The 16,830-nt window shown below is 41.9% G+C and overlaps 1 protein-coding gene across 1 annotated transcript in view; it reads left to right on the top strand.

Moving 5' to 3' along the window:
• Positions 1 to 16,830, top strand: part of LOC120936152 (cytochrome P450 2K6-like) — a 64,266-nt gene that overhangs the window by 21,903 nt on the left and 25,533 nt on the right. The window contains exons 4-6 of the mRNA XM_040348298.1: positions 3,618 to 3,767; positions 7,394 to 7,554; positions 13,263 to 13,439. Coding sequence (XP_040204232.1) covers positions 3,618 to 3,767; positions 7,394 to 7,554; positions 13,263 to 13,439 — 488 coding nt within the window. The remainder of the gene's footprint in view (positions 1 to 3,617; positions 3,768 to 7,393; positions 7,555 to 13,262; positions 13,440 to 16,830) is intronic.

Genomic DNA, 16,830 nt, shown 5'->3' with positions numbered 1-16,830 from the left:
GACGTGCGCGACGCTGTCATATAAGGATATCCACGCATTCGTCGAATCATTACGATGCATGCAAGGGATGGGTTCGGACGGATCGATCCGGTGAGTCTGTACAGACCACCGGATCGATCCGCTGGAGCCGATTCCAGCGGATATATTTCTTAGCATGCTAAGAAATTTTTATCCGCTGGAAATCGGTCGGCCCGAAATATATCCGCGGATAAGTATCCGCTGGATCGTACACACCAGCTGATCTATCCGCTGAAACCGATCCGCAGGTCAATTTCAGCGGATCGATCCTCTCGTGTGTACGGGGCCTTAGAGTATCTATGCGACTGATTCATAGAATCAGTTACGCAAAGATAGCCCTTAGATCCGACAGGTGTAATTGTTTTACACTGTCGGATCTTAGGATGCAATACCGTGGCCACCGCTGGGGGGAGTTTGCGTCGTAAACCAGCGTCGGGTATGCAAATTAGTAGTTACGGCGATCCACTACGGTTTTTCGCGTTCGCTACATCGCAAAGTTAGTCGTCGATTTAGGTGCCCTTACTTTACACAGCACACGTATGTGCTGTATAAAGTATGGCCGTCCATTCCCGCGTCGAAATTTAAAAATTTTTCCTTCTTGCGTAAGACGTCCGGGAATATGGAAGTACGCTACGCACGTCGCCGTTCGAAAAAATTACGTCACTTCGCGCAAATCACGGCGGGAAATTCAAAAGGGAGCATGCGCAGTAGGTCTGGCGTGGGAGCGAGCCTAATTTAAATGGCACACGCCCCTTTGAATTACGCGGGCTTACGCCGGAGGCCGCCATCGTAAGTTTTCATGCAAGTGCTTTGAGAATCAGGCACTTGCGATGAAAACTTGCGCGGTGTAACGTATCTACGATACGTTACGCCGCCGCGATTCTACGTGAATCTGGGCCCATATATCCTATCTACTCTACAAACTACCTATAGTAAACACATTAATTCAGGCCATAAATAAACATTGTTGTTCCTGTGGAAAAAAAGAAAGGAAAGAGATTGGCTCTGCAGAACCTGGGGAGATAACATAAATAAATGTTATGGGAACAATCCATAGGGCAGAGGATCCCCTCCGCAACAAGGAAATATCTTCTTTTCCTGAGACTGTTGTAGGGAGCTGGGAGTTTGGATCTTGCCCATAGAATCAGAATACAGTAGGCAAACAAGGGAGTTGTTCCTGCTCAACAGTCGTGACTTTAGTTGGGAACCTGGACCGTACGTCTGTCAGGCCCCAAAATATTTAAAGAATTCCAGTACATTAGGAAAGAGTGGAGCCTAGGGTGTGCCATCCATAAAAACAGAATAGTGGGGGTCTTGTTTTTCAGCTTTCACTATCATTACTCTGTCTTTATGAATGGCATGCTCTAGGCTCCACTCTTTTTTAATGTCTTGGAAGCTGGCCCAGAACCTAGTGTGTTGAGGCCCTTGACAAGGCCTTGGACATGCAGGAAGTCCCAGACAAGGTATTTCCCATCCAGGACATCTTGCTTTTATGTCATCCTTGATGTGGTTTGGGACATAAGTATAGTCAAGCTCCCACTCCAGGGCCACTCTCCTGTTGGTACCTTGAGAACTTTTGCAGTTTACTGATGTTTCCCCTTCCAGGGGGAACACAGGACTCGGGCAACATGACAATAAGCTGGTTACATGCCAAGTTCTGTGCCATCGCCCATGTCCAAGAAGTGGGTGATTCAGTCTCTATCTAACTCCCCCCACATGCCTTTTCCAACTGTAACACTCGGGCAGTCTGCAGCAACCTCTCCACTGAAGTCCCCTTCCCTGCTGTGCCAGGATTTCTGGACCCCTCCTGTGACCCTGCTAGAAGTCTCTCATCACCCTTCCCCAAAGAGGGATATACAGACGGTGAAAGAGACATTCGCAGTTTGTTAAATTTACCACATTAGACTGTTATATTCTCCTATGAGTCACTGATGTTGCATTTGATGGTTTATCATATGCACTTTGCAGCTTTGTTTTATTGTAACAAGTTTTATGCACATTGTAACGCAGAGTTTTTGATTATATTTATGCCAGGGTTGTATGTATAAGAAATGTTTGTTTATAGCACTGAATTTCATTCACTAGGGTCAATTTACTAAAGGTAGGCTGTTCGGTTTTACAAGGTAGATTTCACTATGAAATTAAATTTGCCCCAGAGCTTAGTAATTGTGGTAACGTTTAACTTTGTAAAGAATACCCAGTTACAGGCAAGGAAAATTAAAAACAGCATTTTTTGAACATGAATGAATGATGGAAGTCAGCAGAGCTTCATCACATTCACTAACCTCTGGGGTAAATTTCCTAGTAAAGCAAATATGTTTGGCACTGTTTAAATATCTGGTACATCATCTATCATGTGACAGCATGTTAAGTGGGTTAGCACAGTAATTTTTACAATTAACATTGTTGTTGTTGGTCAGTCGTTTAGTCGTGTCTGACTCTTCGTGACCTCATTGACCATAACGCACCAGGCTTTTCTGTCCTCTACTACCTTCCGGAGCTTGCTTACCTTAATGTTCATTGTATTGATGATGCTATCTATCCATCTTGTTTTCTGTTGTCCTCTTCTTCTTTTTTCCTTCCATATTTCCCAGCATCAGGATCTTTTCCAATGAGTCCTCTCTTCATATAAGGCCTCGTACACACGGACGGACAGTCCGCTGAAAATGGTCCGCTGGACCGTTTTCAGTGGACATGTCCGCCCGGAGATTTATGTCTGATGGTTGTACACACCATCAGACAGAAATCTGCACGTAAACAATACGCGGGGACATCGCCACGCCGTCGCCGCGGCGATGACGCGGCGACGTGGGCGGCCCTGGAAGTTCAAAGCTTCCACGCATGCGTCGAATCAGTACGACGCATGCGAGGGATGGCGGCCGATCGGACGTGTCCGGTGAGTCTGTACAGACGTCCGAACACGTCCGACGGACAGGTTTCCAGCGGACATGTTTCTTAGCATGCTAAGAAATGTTTGTTCGCTGGAAACTGTCCGATCCGCCGGACAATTGTCCGGTCGGGCCTACACACGACCGAACATGTCTGCTGAAACTGGTCCTTCGCCGTAGTAAAAAAAAAATATTAAGAAAAATGCCATAAAACTATCCCCTATTTTGTAAACGCTATACATTTTGTGCAAACCAATCGTTAAACGCTTATTGCGATTTTTTTTACCAAAAATATGTAGAAGAATACGTATCGGCCTAAACTGAGAAAAAAACGTTTTTTTATATCTTTTTGGGGGGTATTTATTATAGCAAAAAGTAAAAAATATAGATTTTTTTTCAAAACTGTGGCTCTATTTTTGTTTATAGCGCAAAAAAAAAAAGTGATCAAATACCACCAAAAGAAAGCTCTATTTGTGGGAAAAAAGGACGCCAATTTTGTTTGGGAGCCACATCGCACGACTGCGCAATTGTCAGTTAAAGCGACGCAGTGCCGAATCGCAAAAACTGGCCAGGTCCTTTACCTGCATAAGTGGTTAAAACATTTATAAATCCACAAGTTTTGGTGTGAGATTTGTAATAACTTGGTTCTCTTTTTAACATTATGTAAATAGGAAAATGTTTCTGATATGTATTCCTGATTCTTTCTATCAGGAATTGTATTTTCCAATGGTGAAAACTGGAAGGCAATGAGAAGATTCACTTTATCAACTCTCCGAGATTATGGAATGGGGAAGAAAGGTATAGAAGACAAGATTAATGAAGAAGCTGAATGCTTAGTGCAAACCTTTAGATCCTATGGAGGTAAGATATTATTCTTATATTTTTTAACATATTTGTATTTTTTATTTGTTATAGAAATTTAAATGCTTTGAGTTCATTTTATTTAAAAAAAAAAATGTTTTTTTTTGTTTTGTTTTTTACACTTTAACTTCAAAGCCCTATTCACACTTGCAATGGGGCCATAGTCAATCACAATGTGCTGGGGTGATGACCCCATTTGCAAATAAGAAGTGAGGCCTAAAAAAAAAATAAACTAGAAGAACATTGCTTGTTTTCTTTTAGAAGCACTGGGTATGTCTCGTCATACCTTCGTACAGTATTGTAGCCCCAGTGAGCATGCTCCAACTCCCTGTCTGCTCTGGTCTTCAATGATCACTCTCCATCCCAGCTCTCCTTTGTAGAAGGGCTCTTCCTGTCAGCTGTATCAGAAGATTTCTGGAACACATTGAGTTTCACTTTCATATTTAGGCCAAGTTCAAATGGGGCATTACAATCCATGCCTGTGTAGGTCCATGTTTATCAGCATGGGGATGCACAGGTGTTTCATGCATCCCTGTGCCAGCAGTCCCATTTCTGCCCCAAATATGATAGTGTGGGTGCATGGCCCAGAACATGTGCCTATGTAGCACTTCTTTCTCTTCTTCCATCCTCAGTGTTGCCCTCCACCCCCCCTCCCATGCAACTTACATAGGGTGACCACATTTCCAAACTACCATTCAGGGACACCCCCCTTCCCAAAAATCAGCTTGTGCTGTAACGAATCACAGCACAGTGATTGGACACAAGAGACAGGATTTATGATTTCTCCAATCACAAGCAGGGAGCAGGGATTGTGTCCTCCAGGCATTCCCGGCCAGGACAAGTACTGTCAGTGAGTAAAGCGGTGATGTGGCGGCCTTTTTTGTAGGCATCAGATTGACTTGGGGGGTGGCTGTGTCAGTTTCATTCCGGGACACTGTATTGTTCTGGAATTAAGGTGCCAGGGACAGACCTGCAAAATGCGGGACTGTCCCGGGCAATCCGGGACACGTGGTCACCCTAACTGTACATCAGGATGTAAATTAACCACTCCCCACTTACAGCAAGCTTAAAATGAGCACACAGACAGTGACAGGACAGACACACAAACAGGAGTTGATTTACTAAAGGCAAACAGGCTGTTCATTTGGCAAGGGAAGTTGCACTTTTTTAAGGGAATTTGCCTGCAAGCTTAGTGAATGGGAAGAAGCTCTGTTAACGTCTATCATCGTATAATGATGTCATCGTTATACGTATATCATGTGATACTGTCACCTCTTCCAAGTTTCTGAAGCTTTATTTCAATATATTGTTTAAACTGAAGTATAACCACAAAGTGGTTAACTAAAGCCAGTTAACCACTTCAGCCCCATGAGGTTTTACCCCCTTAACCACTTAACGACCGCCGCATGTATATATACGTCCACAGAATGGCACGTACAGGCAGATGGGCGTACCCGTACGTCCCTGCCTTTCCACGGGTCAGGGGTCCAATCGGGACCCCCCCATTACATGCAGCGGTTGGTAGCTCTGGGAGCGATCCGGGATGAGGGGACGGCTATTCGTTTCTAGCCACCCCCCCACCGCGATCGCTCCCCGGAGCTGAAGGACGGGGAGAGCTGTATGTAAACACGGCTTCCCCGTGCTTCACTGTGGCGGCTGCATCGAATGTGTCATCCCTTTTATAGGGAGACACAATTGATGACGTCAGACCTACAGCCACACCCCCCTACAGTTGTAAACACACACTAGGTGAAACATAACCCCTTCAGCGCCCTCCGTGGTTAACTCCCAAACTGCAACTGTCATTTCCACAATAAAGAATGCATTTTAAATGCATTTTTTGCTGTGAAAATGACAATGGTCCCAAAAATGTGTCAAAATTGTTCGAAGTGTCCGCCATAATGTCGCAGTCACAAAAAAAAACGCTGATCGCCGCCATTAGTAGTAAAAAAAATATAATTAATAAAAATGCAATAAAACTATCCACTATTTTGTAAACGCTATAAATTTTGCGCAAACCAACGATAAACGCTTATTGCGATTTTTTTTACCAAAAATATGTAGAAGAATACGTATCGGCCTAAACTAAGGAAAAAAATGTTTTTATATATTTTTGGGGGATATTTATTATAGCAAAAAGTAAAAAATATTGGGCCAGATTCACAGAAAAAGTACGCCGGAGTATCTGCTGATACTCCGGCGTCCTTTCAAATTTGCAGCGTCGTACCTTAATTTGTGATTCACAAACAAGATACGACGGCATTTGGCCTTCGTACGCCTTCGGATCTTAGGATGCAATACTTCGGCCGCCGCTGGGTGGAGTTTGCGTCGTTTTCCAGCGTCGGGTATGCAAATTAGCTTTTACGGCGATCCACGAAGGTACGCGCGTTCGTTACGTTGTCGCTAGTCGGTTTTTCCCATCGCATAGTTACGGCTGCTATTGAGGTGGTGTAACAATAGACAGCCCATGTTAAAGTATGGCCATCGTTCCCGCGTCGAATTTCAAATTTTTGGTGGTATTTGATCACCTCTGCGTTTTTTATTTGTTGCACTATAAACAAAAAGGAGCAAAAATTAAATATATATATATATATTTTTTTTTACTTTATGCTATTAGACATATCCAATAATTAAAAAAAAAATGTCTTTATCAATTTAGGGCAATATGTATTCTACTACATATTTTTGGTAAAAAAATTCCAATAAGCGTCTATTGATTGGTTTGCGCAAAAGTTATCGTGTTTACAAACTATGGGATATTTTTATGCCATTTTTTTTTTTACTAGTAATGGCAGCAAACAGTGATTTTTTTAGCGAGACTGCGACATTGCCTTGTTTACATAGGCAGATCATCGATGTCTGCCGGACCCACTGATTGTCTCCCCCTCTGTCCAATGGGCATGCGCGTGCGCTCACAGTATCTATTGCACGAAATGATGTACAGGTATGTAATTTCACGCAATAGAGCCGTCCTGCCGCAGTATATATGTGGCGGGTGGTCTTTAAGTGGTTAAGTGATGCAATAATTAAATAAAACACAAATTACCTATTCTAAGAATGCATACACTTTAGTGGAGTTTCTAAATAAAAAAATACTTTTCAATACTTTGTTTAAGTTTTCATTTTGAAACTTTCATTGACATTGGTGTGAAATTGTAATAGTTTTGTATTTAATATGTTTCAGTGTATTTTTCATATGTCTACTATAGTTATACAATCTTTGATTACAAATGAACATATGACAAAAGATTCTCAACACATAATTGGTTAGCTAAAAGGACAGCACAGCAATATAAACTTCATTTCATGCGCCTGGTCTGTCAATAAAACTGTAAATTTCACCTTGAGCTATTGTGTCCTGTAAACAATAGGCCTCCTTTAACAGAAAGCACCCAAGATGGCTAGCTGCAGTCTTAAATGATAAGGGAATTTTTTCAATAGCAACAGGTGACACCACATATTCTGTGGCAGTTATAAGTGAAATCAAGAAAAGTTTAGTAAACAGCATACACAGGTGTATAATTTATACTTACCTCTGTAAGTAATTTCTAGCCCAATGCCTGCTTTGTATTCTTCTATTTTTTATTAAAAATATTGTTTAGTTTGCATTTTTATTTTTATTTTAGGGAAGCCATTTGACAATAGGACCATCCTTAATGCTGCAGTGGCTAATATAATAGTTTCCATGCTGCTAAATCACAGGTTTGAATATGACGATCCCACTTTGATATGCCTCATGGACTCTGTTAGTGAAAATATAAGACTCAGGGCGAAACCTATGGCCAGGGTAAGCTATATTTTTATTCATATATTTGTGTCCAAGCAAGGCATCTACACCATTACATTTTAGTAAAGCACACAAAAAGATTATTTTAAATATAAGATAGTTTTAAATGTCCTTTTGTTGCCATTATGAATACAGAGAGATGTTATTATAACTGTATGCCCCTAATCATTAAGGATGAGCTTCAGGTCAAACTCATGGTTGACCTGAACCCAAGTCAAGTAATTTTCAAGAAAATAGTGAACTATTACAATCATACCTACAGTGGGGAAAACAATTATTTGATTTCCTGCAGATTCTGTAAGTTTTCCCACTTAAACATCGACCCTTTAAGAAGGTGGGCTCCAAGGTTTTATACTAAACTGTGTGCTTGTTTGGCATAAACAACATGAAATCATGGATCCATATTGCCTTGTATCAACGGTTCAGGCTGGTAGAGGTGTAGTGGTGTGGGGGATATTTTCTTGGCACACTTTAGGCCTCGTACACACGACGGGACAGTCCGATGAAAACGGTCCGCCGGACCGTTTTCATCGGACATGTCCGCTCGGAGATTTTGGTCTGATTGTTGTACACACCATCAAACTAAAATCCCCGCGGACAGAGAACGCGGTGACATAGACGACACCAATGTTCTCTATCACGTGAGTTCAATGCTTCCACGCATGCGTCGAATCAATTCGACGCATGCGCGGGATTTCGGTCCGCTGGTTAGACGTACTAACCAGCGGACATGTCTGATGGACAGCATTCCAGCTGACATGTTTCTTAGCATGCTAAGAAACATTTGTCCGCTTAAAACCTGTCCGCTAGGCCGGAAAATTGTCCGGTCGGCCCTACACACGACCGAACATGTCCGTGGAAACTGGTCCGGCGGACCAGTTTCAGCAGACATGTTCGGTCGTGTGTACGAGGCCTTAGGCCCCTTAGTACCAATTGAGCACTGTTTAAATGCCAAGGCCTTCCTGAGTATTGTTGCTGACCAAGTCCATCTCTTTATGACTACCTTCTACCAATCTTGTAATGGCTTCTTCCAGCAGGATAATGTACCATGTCACAAAGCTCAAATTAACTAAAACTGGTTTCTTGATGACAATTAGTTCACTGTAATCCAATGGCCTCCACAGTCGACAGATCTCAATTTAATAAAGCACCTTTGGGATGTGGTTGAATGGGATAGTATCACCAAATTTAACCACTTTGCTAGTTTGAAGAGGAATACCGTTGTTATGGTAGCAGCTAGCTACCATAACCCCAGTATCCTCTTCTTCAGCAGGCGTTCCTCTTCCAGATAAAAGTGGTCTCTGCAGCGGATGCGCCGCAAGATCACTTTTATCGATGCAGGAGAGGCCCGCCCTCCCGCCACTCTCCAGTGCCCTCCGCTTAACAGAGCCATCGGTGGAGGCGATCCGGTCCTGTCCCTGCCTGGGTATGGAGATGAGTGAGGGGAAGATGTCCCTCACCCATCTCCAATTTACTCAGCGATACATTATCTTTCAGAATATAAAAAAAAAAAAAAAAAATTGGGCTAACTTTACTGTTGTCTTATTTTTAAATTAAAAAAAGTGTTTTTTTTTCCAAAACAAATGAAAAATGCAAAATACTCACCATGCCTCTTAGCAAATACCTTGGGGTATATACTTTCCAAAATAGGGTAATTTGTGAGGGGGAGGGGTTGTGCTATCTTGGCTTTAATGGCCTCTGAAACTATGATAGGTAGTGAGGAGTGAAATCAAAAATTTCCGCCCTTACAAAGCCTGAAGGTGGTGATTTGTTTTTCCTGTACACGGCTGTACACGGCTAGGCTGAGGCTCCCAAAAATTACCACACATGGAGTTTCATTTCACATATACTTATGGCATGTGGGAGCAATATATCATTTCAGTGACAACTTTGTGTAAAATTGTATTTATTTTTGTAAATTTTCAATCACTTTTAAATATTCAATGGGCTTAAAATGCCTCTCAGCAAAAAGTAATTTGGAGGGGTTTTTACTGCCCTGCCGTTTTAGCACCTCAAGAAATTAGATAGGCAGTCATAAACTAAAAGCTACATAAATTCCAGAAAAAATGCCATAGTTTGTAGACGCTATAACGTTTGCGCAAACCAATAAATATACGCTTATTGATTTTTTTTACCCAAAACATGCTGCTGTATACATTTTGGCCTAAACGTATAACTAAAATTATGTTTATTGGATTTTTTTATAACAAAATGTAGAAAATATAAAAAATCATTTTTTTTTCCAAATGTTTGGTCTTTTTTCATTTATATTGAAAAAAATAAAAATCCCAGAGGTGATCAAATACCACCAAAATAAAGCTCAATTTGTGGGGAAAAAAGGACGCACATTTCATTTGTGTACAGCATTGCATGATAGCACAATTACCAGTTAAAACAGCAAAGTGGCAAATCGCAAAAAGTGCTCTGGTCATGAAGGGGTAAAACCTTTCCTCCGGGTTTGAAGTGGTTAAAATAGAGCAGGCTAGAAAAACAAACCAAAGAGTTGGAAAAGATACTGCGCTGAACTAAATAGAGTGATTGAGAAAATAGCTGCCAGTAACAACAAATTGTGGATACAAAATTGGAAATGTGTTTAAATATGAGGTACAGCGCTAGAAAATTAATATTGGTAATACCCAAAAAATTCTATGAACGAATTGGGAATATATACAACATATATGTGTAAAATACGTGAATGAAGAACAATATCCCAAAAACAAACATATATGAAATAACAATGAAAGTAAAACTAAATAATAAACTATTTGAGTGTATATATGAGTGAACGTGATATACTGTAGATAATAATATAAAAAGTCCCAATGAGCGACAACTGAATGTGTATAAACCAAAGGAATTCTTCATATATATAAAAACTGCATGGTAAACCAAGAAATACACTCCTTCCACCAGGGGGGACACCAAAGAGCTGTTAGTGCAGTCTCCTTACCAGAAGTTGTGACCACAATCACAGCAGTCAGCATGCGCCTGGGGTGTTTAACGTCTCCCTGAAGACTCAAGGTTTAAACCGGACGTGTGCAGAAGATCGGATCAGTGGTATCAGAAGTAGTGACCACAATCACATCGGTCAGTATGTGCCTGGGGTGTTAAACGTCTCTGTGAAGACTGATGGTTAAAACCAGAGGTATGCAGAAGATCGGATCAGTGATATCTCAGAGAAATAAGAAAAAGAAGATCCATAGTGTATACTGCGATAAAGGGGGTTTAATGAAAAAGATTGTATTGCACTTACAAACGCAAGTAGGAAATGCGCGGTGTATATGGATACAGATACAACGTTTCTCGGCGTCTCCTCCAAGTCTCCTCCGCTAAGTTCGTCGACCGTTTCAAAGGATCTCCGTAAGGAGGGGCGTAGTGATGTCGGGAAAGCAGACCATCCTACGCGTTTCGTCACAAGCGAACGTCGTCTGGGATTGGCTGCCAATCCCAGACGACGTTCGCTTGTCCACTTGTGACAAAATGCATAGGGTGATCTGCATTCCCGACGTCACTACGCCTCTCCTTACGGAGATCCTATGAAACGGCCGACGAACTTAGCGGAGGAGACTTGGAGGAGACGCCGAGAAACGTTGTATCTGTATCCATATACACCGCGCATTTCCTACTTGCGTTTGTAAGTGCAATACAATCTTTTTCATTAAACCCCCTTTATCGCAGTATACACTATGGATCTTCTTTTTCTTATTTCTCTGAGATATCACTGATCCGATCTTCTGCATACCTCTGGTTTTAACCATCAGTCTTCACAGAGACGTTTAACACCCCAGGCACATACTGACCGCTGTGATTGTGGTCACTACTTTTGATACCACTGATCCGATCTTCTGCACACGTCCGGTTTAAACCTCGAGTCGTCAGGGAGACGTTAAACACCCCAGGCGCATGCTGACTGCTGTGATTGTGGTCACAACTTCTGGTAAGGAGACTGCACTAACAGCTCTTTGGTGTCCCCCCTGGTGGAAGGAGTGTATTTCTTGGTTTACCATGCAGTTTTTATATATATGAAGAATTCCTTTTGTTCATACACATTCAGTTGTGGCTCATTGGGACTTTTTATATTATTATCTACAGTATATCAAGTTCACTCATATATACACTCAAATAGTTTATTATTTAGTTTTACTTTCATTGTTTTTTTTATATATGTGTGTTTCTAAAATAGAGCAGACTTGTGGAATGGTGCCAAACTTCAGTACTTAAAAACCTCCATAGGCGACACTTTCAATTTTTTTTACAAATTACCTGTTTAGAGTTACAGAGGAGGTCTAGTGCTAGAATTATTCAAAATCTATTCATGGCTTTCCAAGGTCTCTTTCAGATTGGCAGTCTTGGGGAGGTAGAAATGGATGGCCAAGCTGTGGTTTTGGTACTCCCCGGCTGTGCACCAGAACTGTACAATAACAGCCATTTAGAGCTGTATACATATCCGGGCCGCGATGCTTTGCTTCGTGGCCATTGCATTTTTAACTTGAGGTGCAGTACTGCTTGTCAAACTTGCCCCTTGAGTTCAGTGGGGCTGTGGGGCATTACAGGATTAAATCAGGCAGTTAAAAGGCAAAATAACTAGACATGTGCACACTGAAATATTTCTCTTTGTAATTTAGTTTTCGTCCGAAAAATAAATGTATTTAGTTACTCCCGAAATTCTTTTTTATTTATTTCATTTTTCATTAAAAAAATGCATTCGTCCGAAAATCCAAATTAAGGTCGAATCTGTCATTGAAGGCTTATGGTGTCTGTCAAATGTTCTAAAAAAAAAGAAGATTCGATAGAATCTTAAAAAAAAAAATTTACTCTTCATGTCTCTCTATGTCGAATCTTCATGTCTCTCTATGTCGAATTTTCATGTCTCTCTATGTCGAATATGTCATTCAAAGCTTATGGTGTCTGTCGAATGTTCTAAAAAAAAAAAAGATTCAATAGAATCTTTAAAAAAAAGAAAACAATTTTGACTCTTCATGTTTCTCTATGTCGAATCTTCATGTCTCTCTATGTCAAATCTTCATGTCTCTCTATGTCAAATCTGTCATTGAAGGCTTATGGTGTCTGTCGAATGTTCTAAGAAAAAAAAAAGATTCGACAGAATCTTAAAAAAAAAAAAAATTGACTCTTCATGTCTCTCAATGTCGAATCTTCATGTCAAATCTTTTCTTTCTATGTCGAATCTTTTCTCTCTATGTAGAATAATATTGGACTAATAGAGTTAAGGTTAGGCACATTCGACCGCAACGAAAATGAAAATAAAGCATTTGTTTATGTTGGATCTTTCGGTTTTCGTTTTCTGTGCTTTCGTTATCGTTTGTTAAAACGATAACGAAAATACCTGAAATTCGGACGAAAATGCATTCGGACGAAAACGAATGCACATGTCTAAAAATAACACCTCCTCGCCGATCACCAAGTGACCTGAATGTGGATCACTATTCAGAGGGCACGATGCTCCACTGCGAGCAGGAAAGAGCCCTAAACGAGACAAAGGAGAAAAGGAGGTGGTATACCTTCTCATATCAATTTAGCAGTGTGTGTAATCTGTTCTATATGAATATTTCCATGTCTGTTTCAAAGTAAAGAATTTACCTCAGCTCACAGAGAGTTATTTCATTATGTCAGGTTCACTATCCTTTTGTTTCAAGTGGTATTTATGAAATACTAATTCCCTTTGAGGTGACCTCCTCTCTCTTTTTCAGCTGTACGACATGTTCCCTAAATTGATAGATCCTCTACCAGGAGCCCACAACAAGATTGCTGAACTCTCTGAAAAGATGAATGATTTTATGAGAGAAACATTTACCAAGCAGAGGAAAGACCTGGACGTGGATCATCACAGAAATCTTATTGATGCTTTCTTGGCAAAACAGCAAGAGGTGAGGGTGACTCCCCCCCCCCCATAGATTTTTATTGTGTTTTTCTAAATTTTAACAATTTTCCAATCCCTATCGAATGATTTACACGATAAAGAATTAACAGCCAGTAAACATTAAAATGAATAATTCATCCGGGCTAGCTTTGTTATATCTGAGATGTTGACAGATTGCGCATCTTTCCAGTTGCGGAGTATTAGGTTACGTGCGACTAGCAACACATGGGAAACATGCATTTCTGGGATAGGATTAGGGATGAGCTTCGAGTTTAAGTCTAACTCATGTTCAACTCGAACATTGCCTGTTCGCTGAACAGCGAACAATTTGGGGTGTTAGCGGCAAATTCAAAAAGCCATGGAACACCCTGTCTATGGGAGAAATCTAAAGTGCTAATTTTAAAGGCTTATATGCAAGTTATTGTCATAAAAGTGTTTGGGGACCGGATCCTGCCCCAGGGGGTATCAATGCAAAAAAAAGTTTTAAAACAGCCGTTTTTTCAGGAGCAGTGATTTTAATAATGTTTAAAGTGAAATATTCCTTTAAATTTCGTACCTAGGGGGGGTGTATAGTATGCCTGTAAAGCAGTGCTTTTTTCCCGTGCTTAGAACTGTCTCTGCACAAAGTGTAATTTCATTTAAAACCACTCACGGCTATAATGAATTGTCGGCTCCCGGCAATACAGAGAAAAGGCATTGAAAGTCATTGAGAATACAAAAATGCATGGGGGTCCTCCCAAATTCAATTACCAGGACCTTCAGGTCTGGTATGGATATTAAGGGGAACTCCAAGATGTTTTTTTTTTATCAATGACTTTTCTCTTTTTTCCTTCAGAAATTACACTTTGTGCAGGGACAGTTCTAAGCACGGGGAACATGCGCTACTTCACAGGCATACTATACACCCCCCCTTAGGTATGAAATGTAAATGAATATTTCACTTTTATTGTTTCACTTTAAGCATTATTAAAATCACTGCTCCCGAAAAACTGCTGTTTTAAAAACTTTTTTTGCATTGATACATGTCCCCTGGGGCAGGACCCGGGTCCCCAAACACTTTTTAGGACAATAACTTGCATATTAGCCTTTAAAATTAGCAATTTAGATTTCAAATGTTCGAGTCCCATAGACTTTAATGGGGTTCTAAAGTTCACACAAACTTTTGGTCTGTTCGCAGGTTCTGGTGCGAACCGAACGGGGGGGGGGGGGTGTTCGGCTCATCCCTAGATAGGATGTGAACCCAAGAAATGCAGTATATGGGTGAAATGCATGCTACTTGGTAGGTTGTAGAGGATGCCATTTTTTTATATAAAAAGTCAACATGGTTTATGAGGAGAACTAAAGTTTTTTTCTTAAATGAAGAACATCAAATAAATCAAATTAATTAGACACAAAGTACACTACAGCACTCAATCATTCTTATTTTTCATCACCATGGTTGAATAGAATAGTTGAACTGTAATGTACCTGGTGGTGGAGCCTGATGTGTGGCGGTAGGCATCTCTTACACTTCTGGATCAGGAGCCCTGGTTAAGCGACAGGACTGCCAGAGCACAGAGTAGGCACAAGTGCCTGACTGGTCTTCCATTGCTGGTTCCTGATAAGCAGGCTGTACATTGCTGAAGAGCAGGCTATGTGTCCCAGCGTGGCAGGAAGTCTGTACTGGCAGGTAGACTGGCAAAGATCAGCAGATACGATGCATGGAAGAAATCTGTAAGCAGGGTCAACTGATCGTTGATCAAGTACAATGCAGCAGGCAGAAGAGTAGTCAGAGGTCAAGCCAGGTTTGGTAACAGCAGGCAGATGGGCAGATAAGCAGAAGGAAGAGGCAGAGGCTGAACCCAAAGATAAGCCATGGGTCGGTACAGGCAGCATTGAGGCAGAGTCAGATCAAGTTGGTAACAGGAGGTCAACACAGGAAACATAGTAGAGCAAACGGCAAAGACCCAAGGCCATAGTGCAGCTTAAATAGTCTGCCCGGGCACCTGCAAATTGGCCATGGTCCAAGCGTCTAGCCATTCTGTGCCTGCGCACAGGTATGCACCTTTCCTGACATGATCCTTGTGTGTACAATGTTCAGATGTTTGTACGCATCTCTTTGACCCAGGCTCATGCTCGCTTTGGGGAAAGTTGGCAAAGCAGGATGCCCACCAATTATTCACCTATCTGAATTGACACTCCAGGAAAGATGAATGACTGCAGTTTTAACCCCTCTTCCCCACAGGCAAAAACATGTATTTTATAGCATATGGTCTGCATATTCTGGTTGTTTCAGACACAGTTGGGAGTTTGGGTTTCATTTAAAGGAGTACTAACACCAGCCCTCAAAATTTCCACTCGCCTACTAGCATTTGGCGAGTGGATTTAAGCTGGGGGCGAGTGATGACAGGGCTGCATGACCAATCTCCCTCCAATCTGTGCCTACACTTAGAGTCCCGATGAGATTGGCGGCCGAAGAGGAAAGGTGCATGCTCGGGAAAAGTAGTCTGGTGAGCCGCACACAGGCAGAGCAGTACACAGGTGCTCTCCTTACAATTCTCATTAAGCCATGGGACCTAACAGTATGACCTCTCTGAGCCTGCCCCCCTCCCCCGGGCCCCGACCAATGTAGCTGGAGAGCAGAAAGTAATGAGTGAGGTGGAGGATTGCAAAAATTACCACTCCGGTGCAGCGCTCACTGAAAGTTGCACTGACATGAGAGCGGCAGCCTTCTAGTTTGTGCAGTTTTCTTCTCCTTGTGCTCTATGTAAGTTTAGCCTGAGCACTGTGAACAGACTGGTCTCAATGTGTGCTGTGCGCTGTCAGTGTGCGCTGTGCTATGGTGTCAATGGCTGAGCAGTTGTGTGGATCTCAGTGCTGGATTGTACTCCCTCCCGCTGTGCTGCAGCTCCTCTCCTCTCTGCCAGCCTGAATAAAAGCGTGGAGCTGCACACACAGGCTCCTGATGATGAGATGAATGGGAGAGAGAGAGAGGATGGATGGGAGTTGCAGAGGAGACAGCAAGAGAATGGGGAAGAGACCCAGTTCTAGTGCCCTGTCCCTCTGGTCTGCCCCAAGTGCCCTGTCCCTCTGGTCTGACCCCAGTGCCCTGTCCCTCTGGTCTGCCCCCAGTGCCCTGTCCCTCTGGTCTGCCCCCAGTGCCCTGTCCCATTTTGTTAAAGTTGTTGTTGGTAATATTTAATTTTGTAACTTGATTCTGCATAAAACAGTGTCATTCCATGAGATAATCTACAAGGGCATGTTTACGGGTGCAATTAGGCGCAGGGCAGTGTATGAATTAGGTGGGGCAACTGGTGGCGATTAACTCTTGAGGCCTGGCTAGTGGCTCAGGACTTGAAATTTTGAGCCCTGCTAACACTATAATAGTCATACTTTCAGAGGTTTTTTTTTTCACATAC

This window comes from Rana temporaria, chromosome 4 (genome assembly GCF_905171775.1).
Source record: "Rana temporaria chromosome 4, aRanTem1.1, whole genome shotgun sequence".
In the NCBI taxonomy this organism is placed as follows: domain Eukaryota; kingdom Metazoa; phylum Chordata; class Amphibia; order Anura; family Ranidae; genus Rana; species Rana temporaria.
Note: the sequence above shows the minus strand (reverse complement) of the source record. Positions and strands in the feature narration are given on the sequence as shown.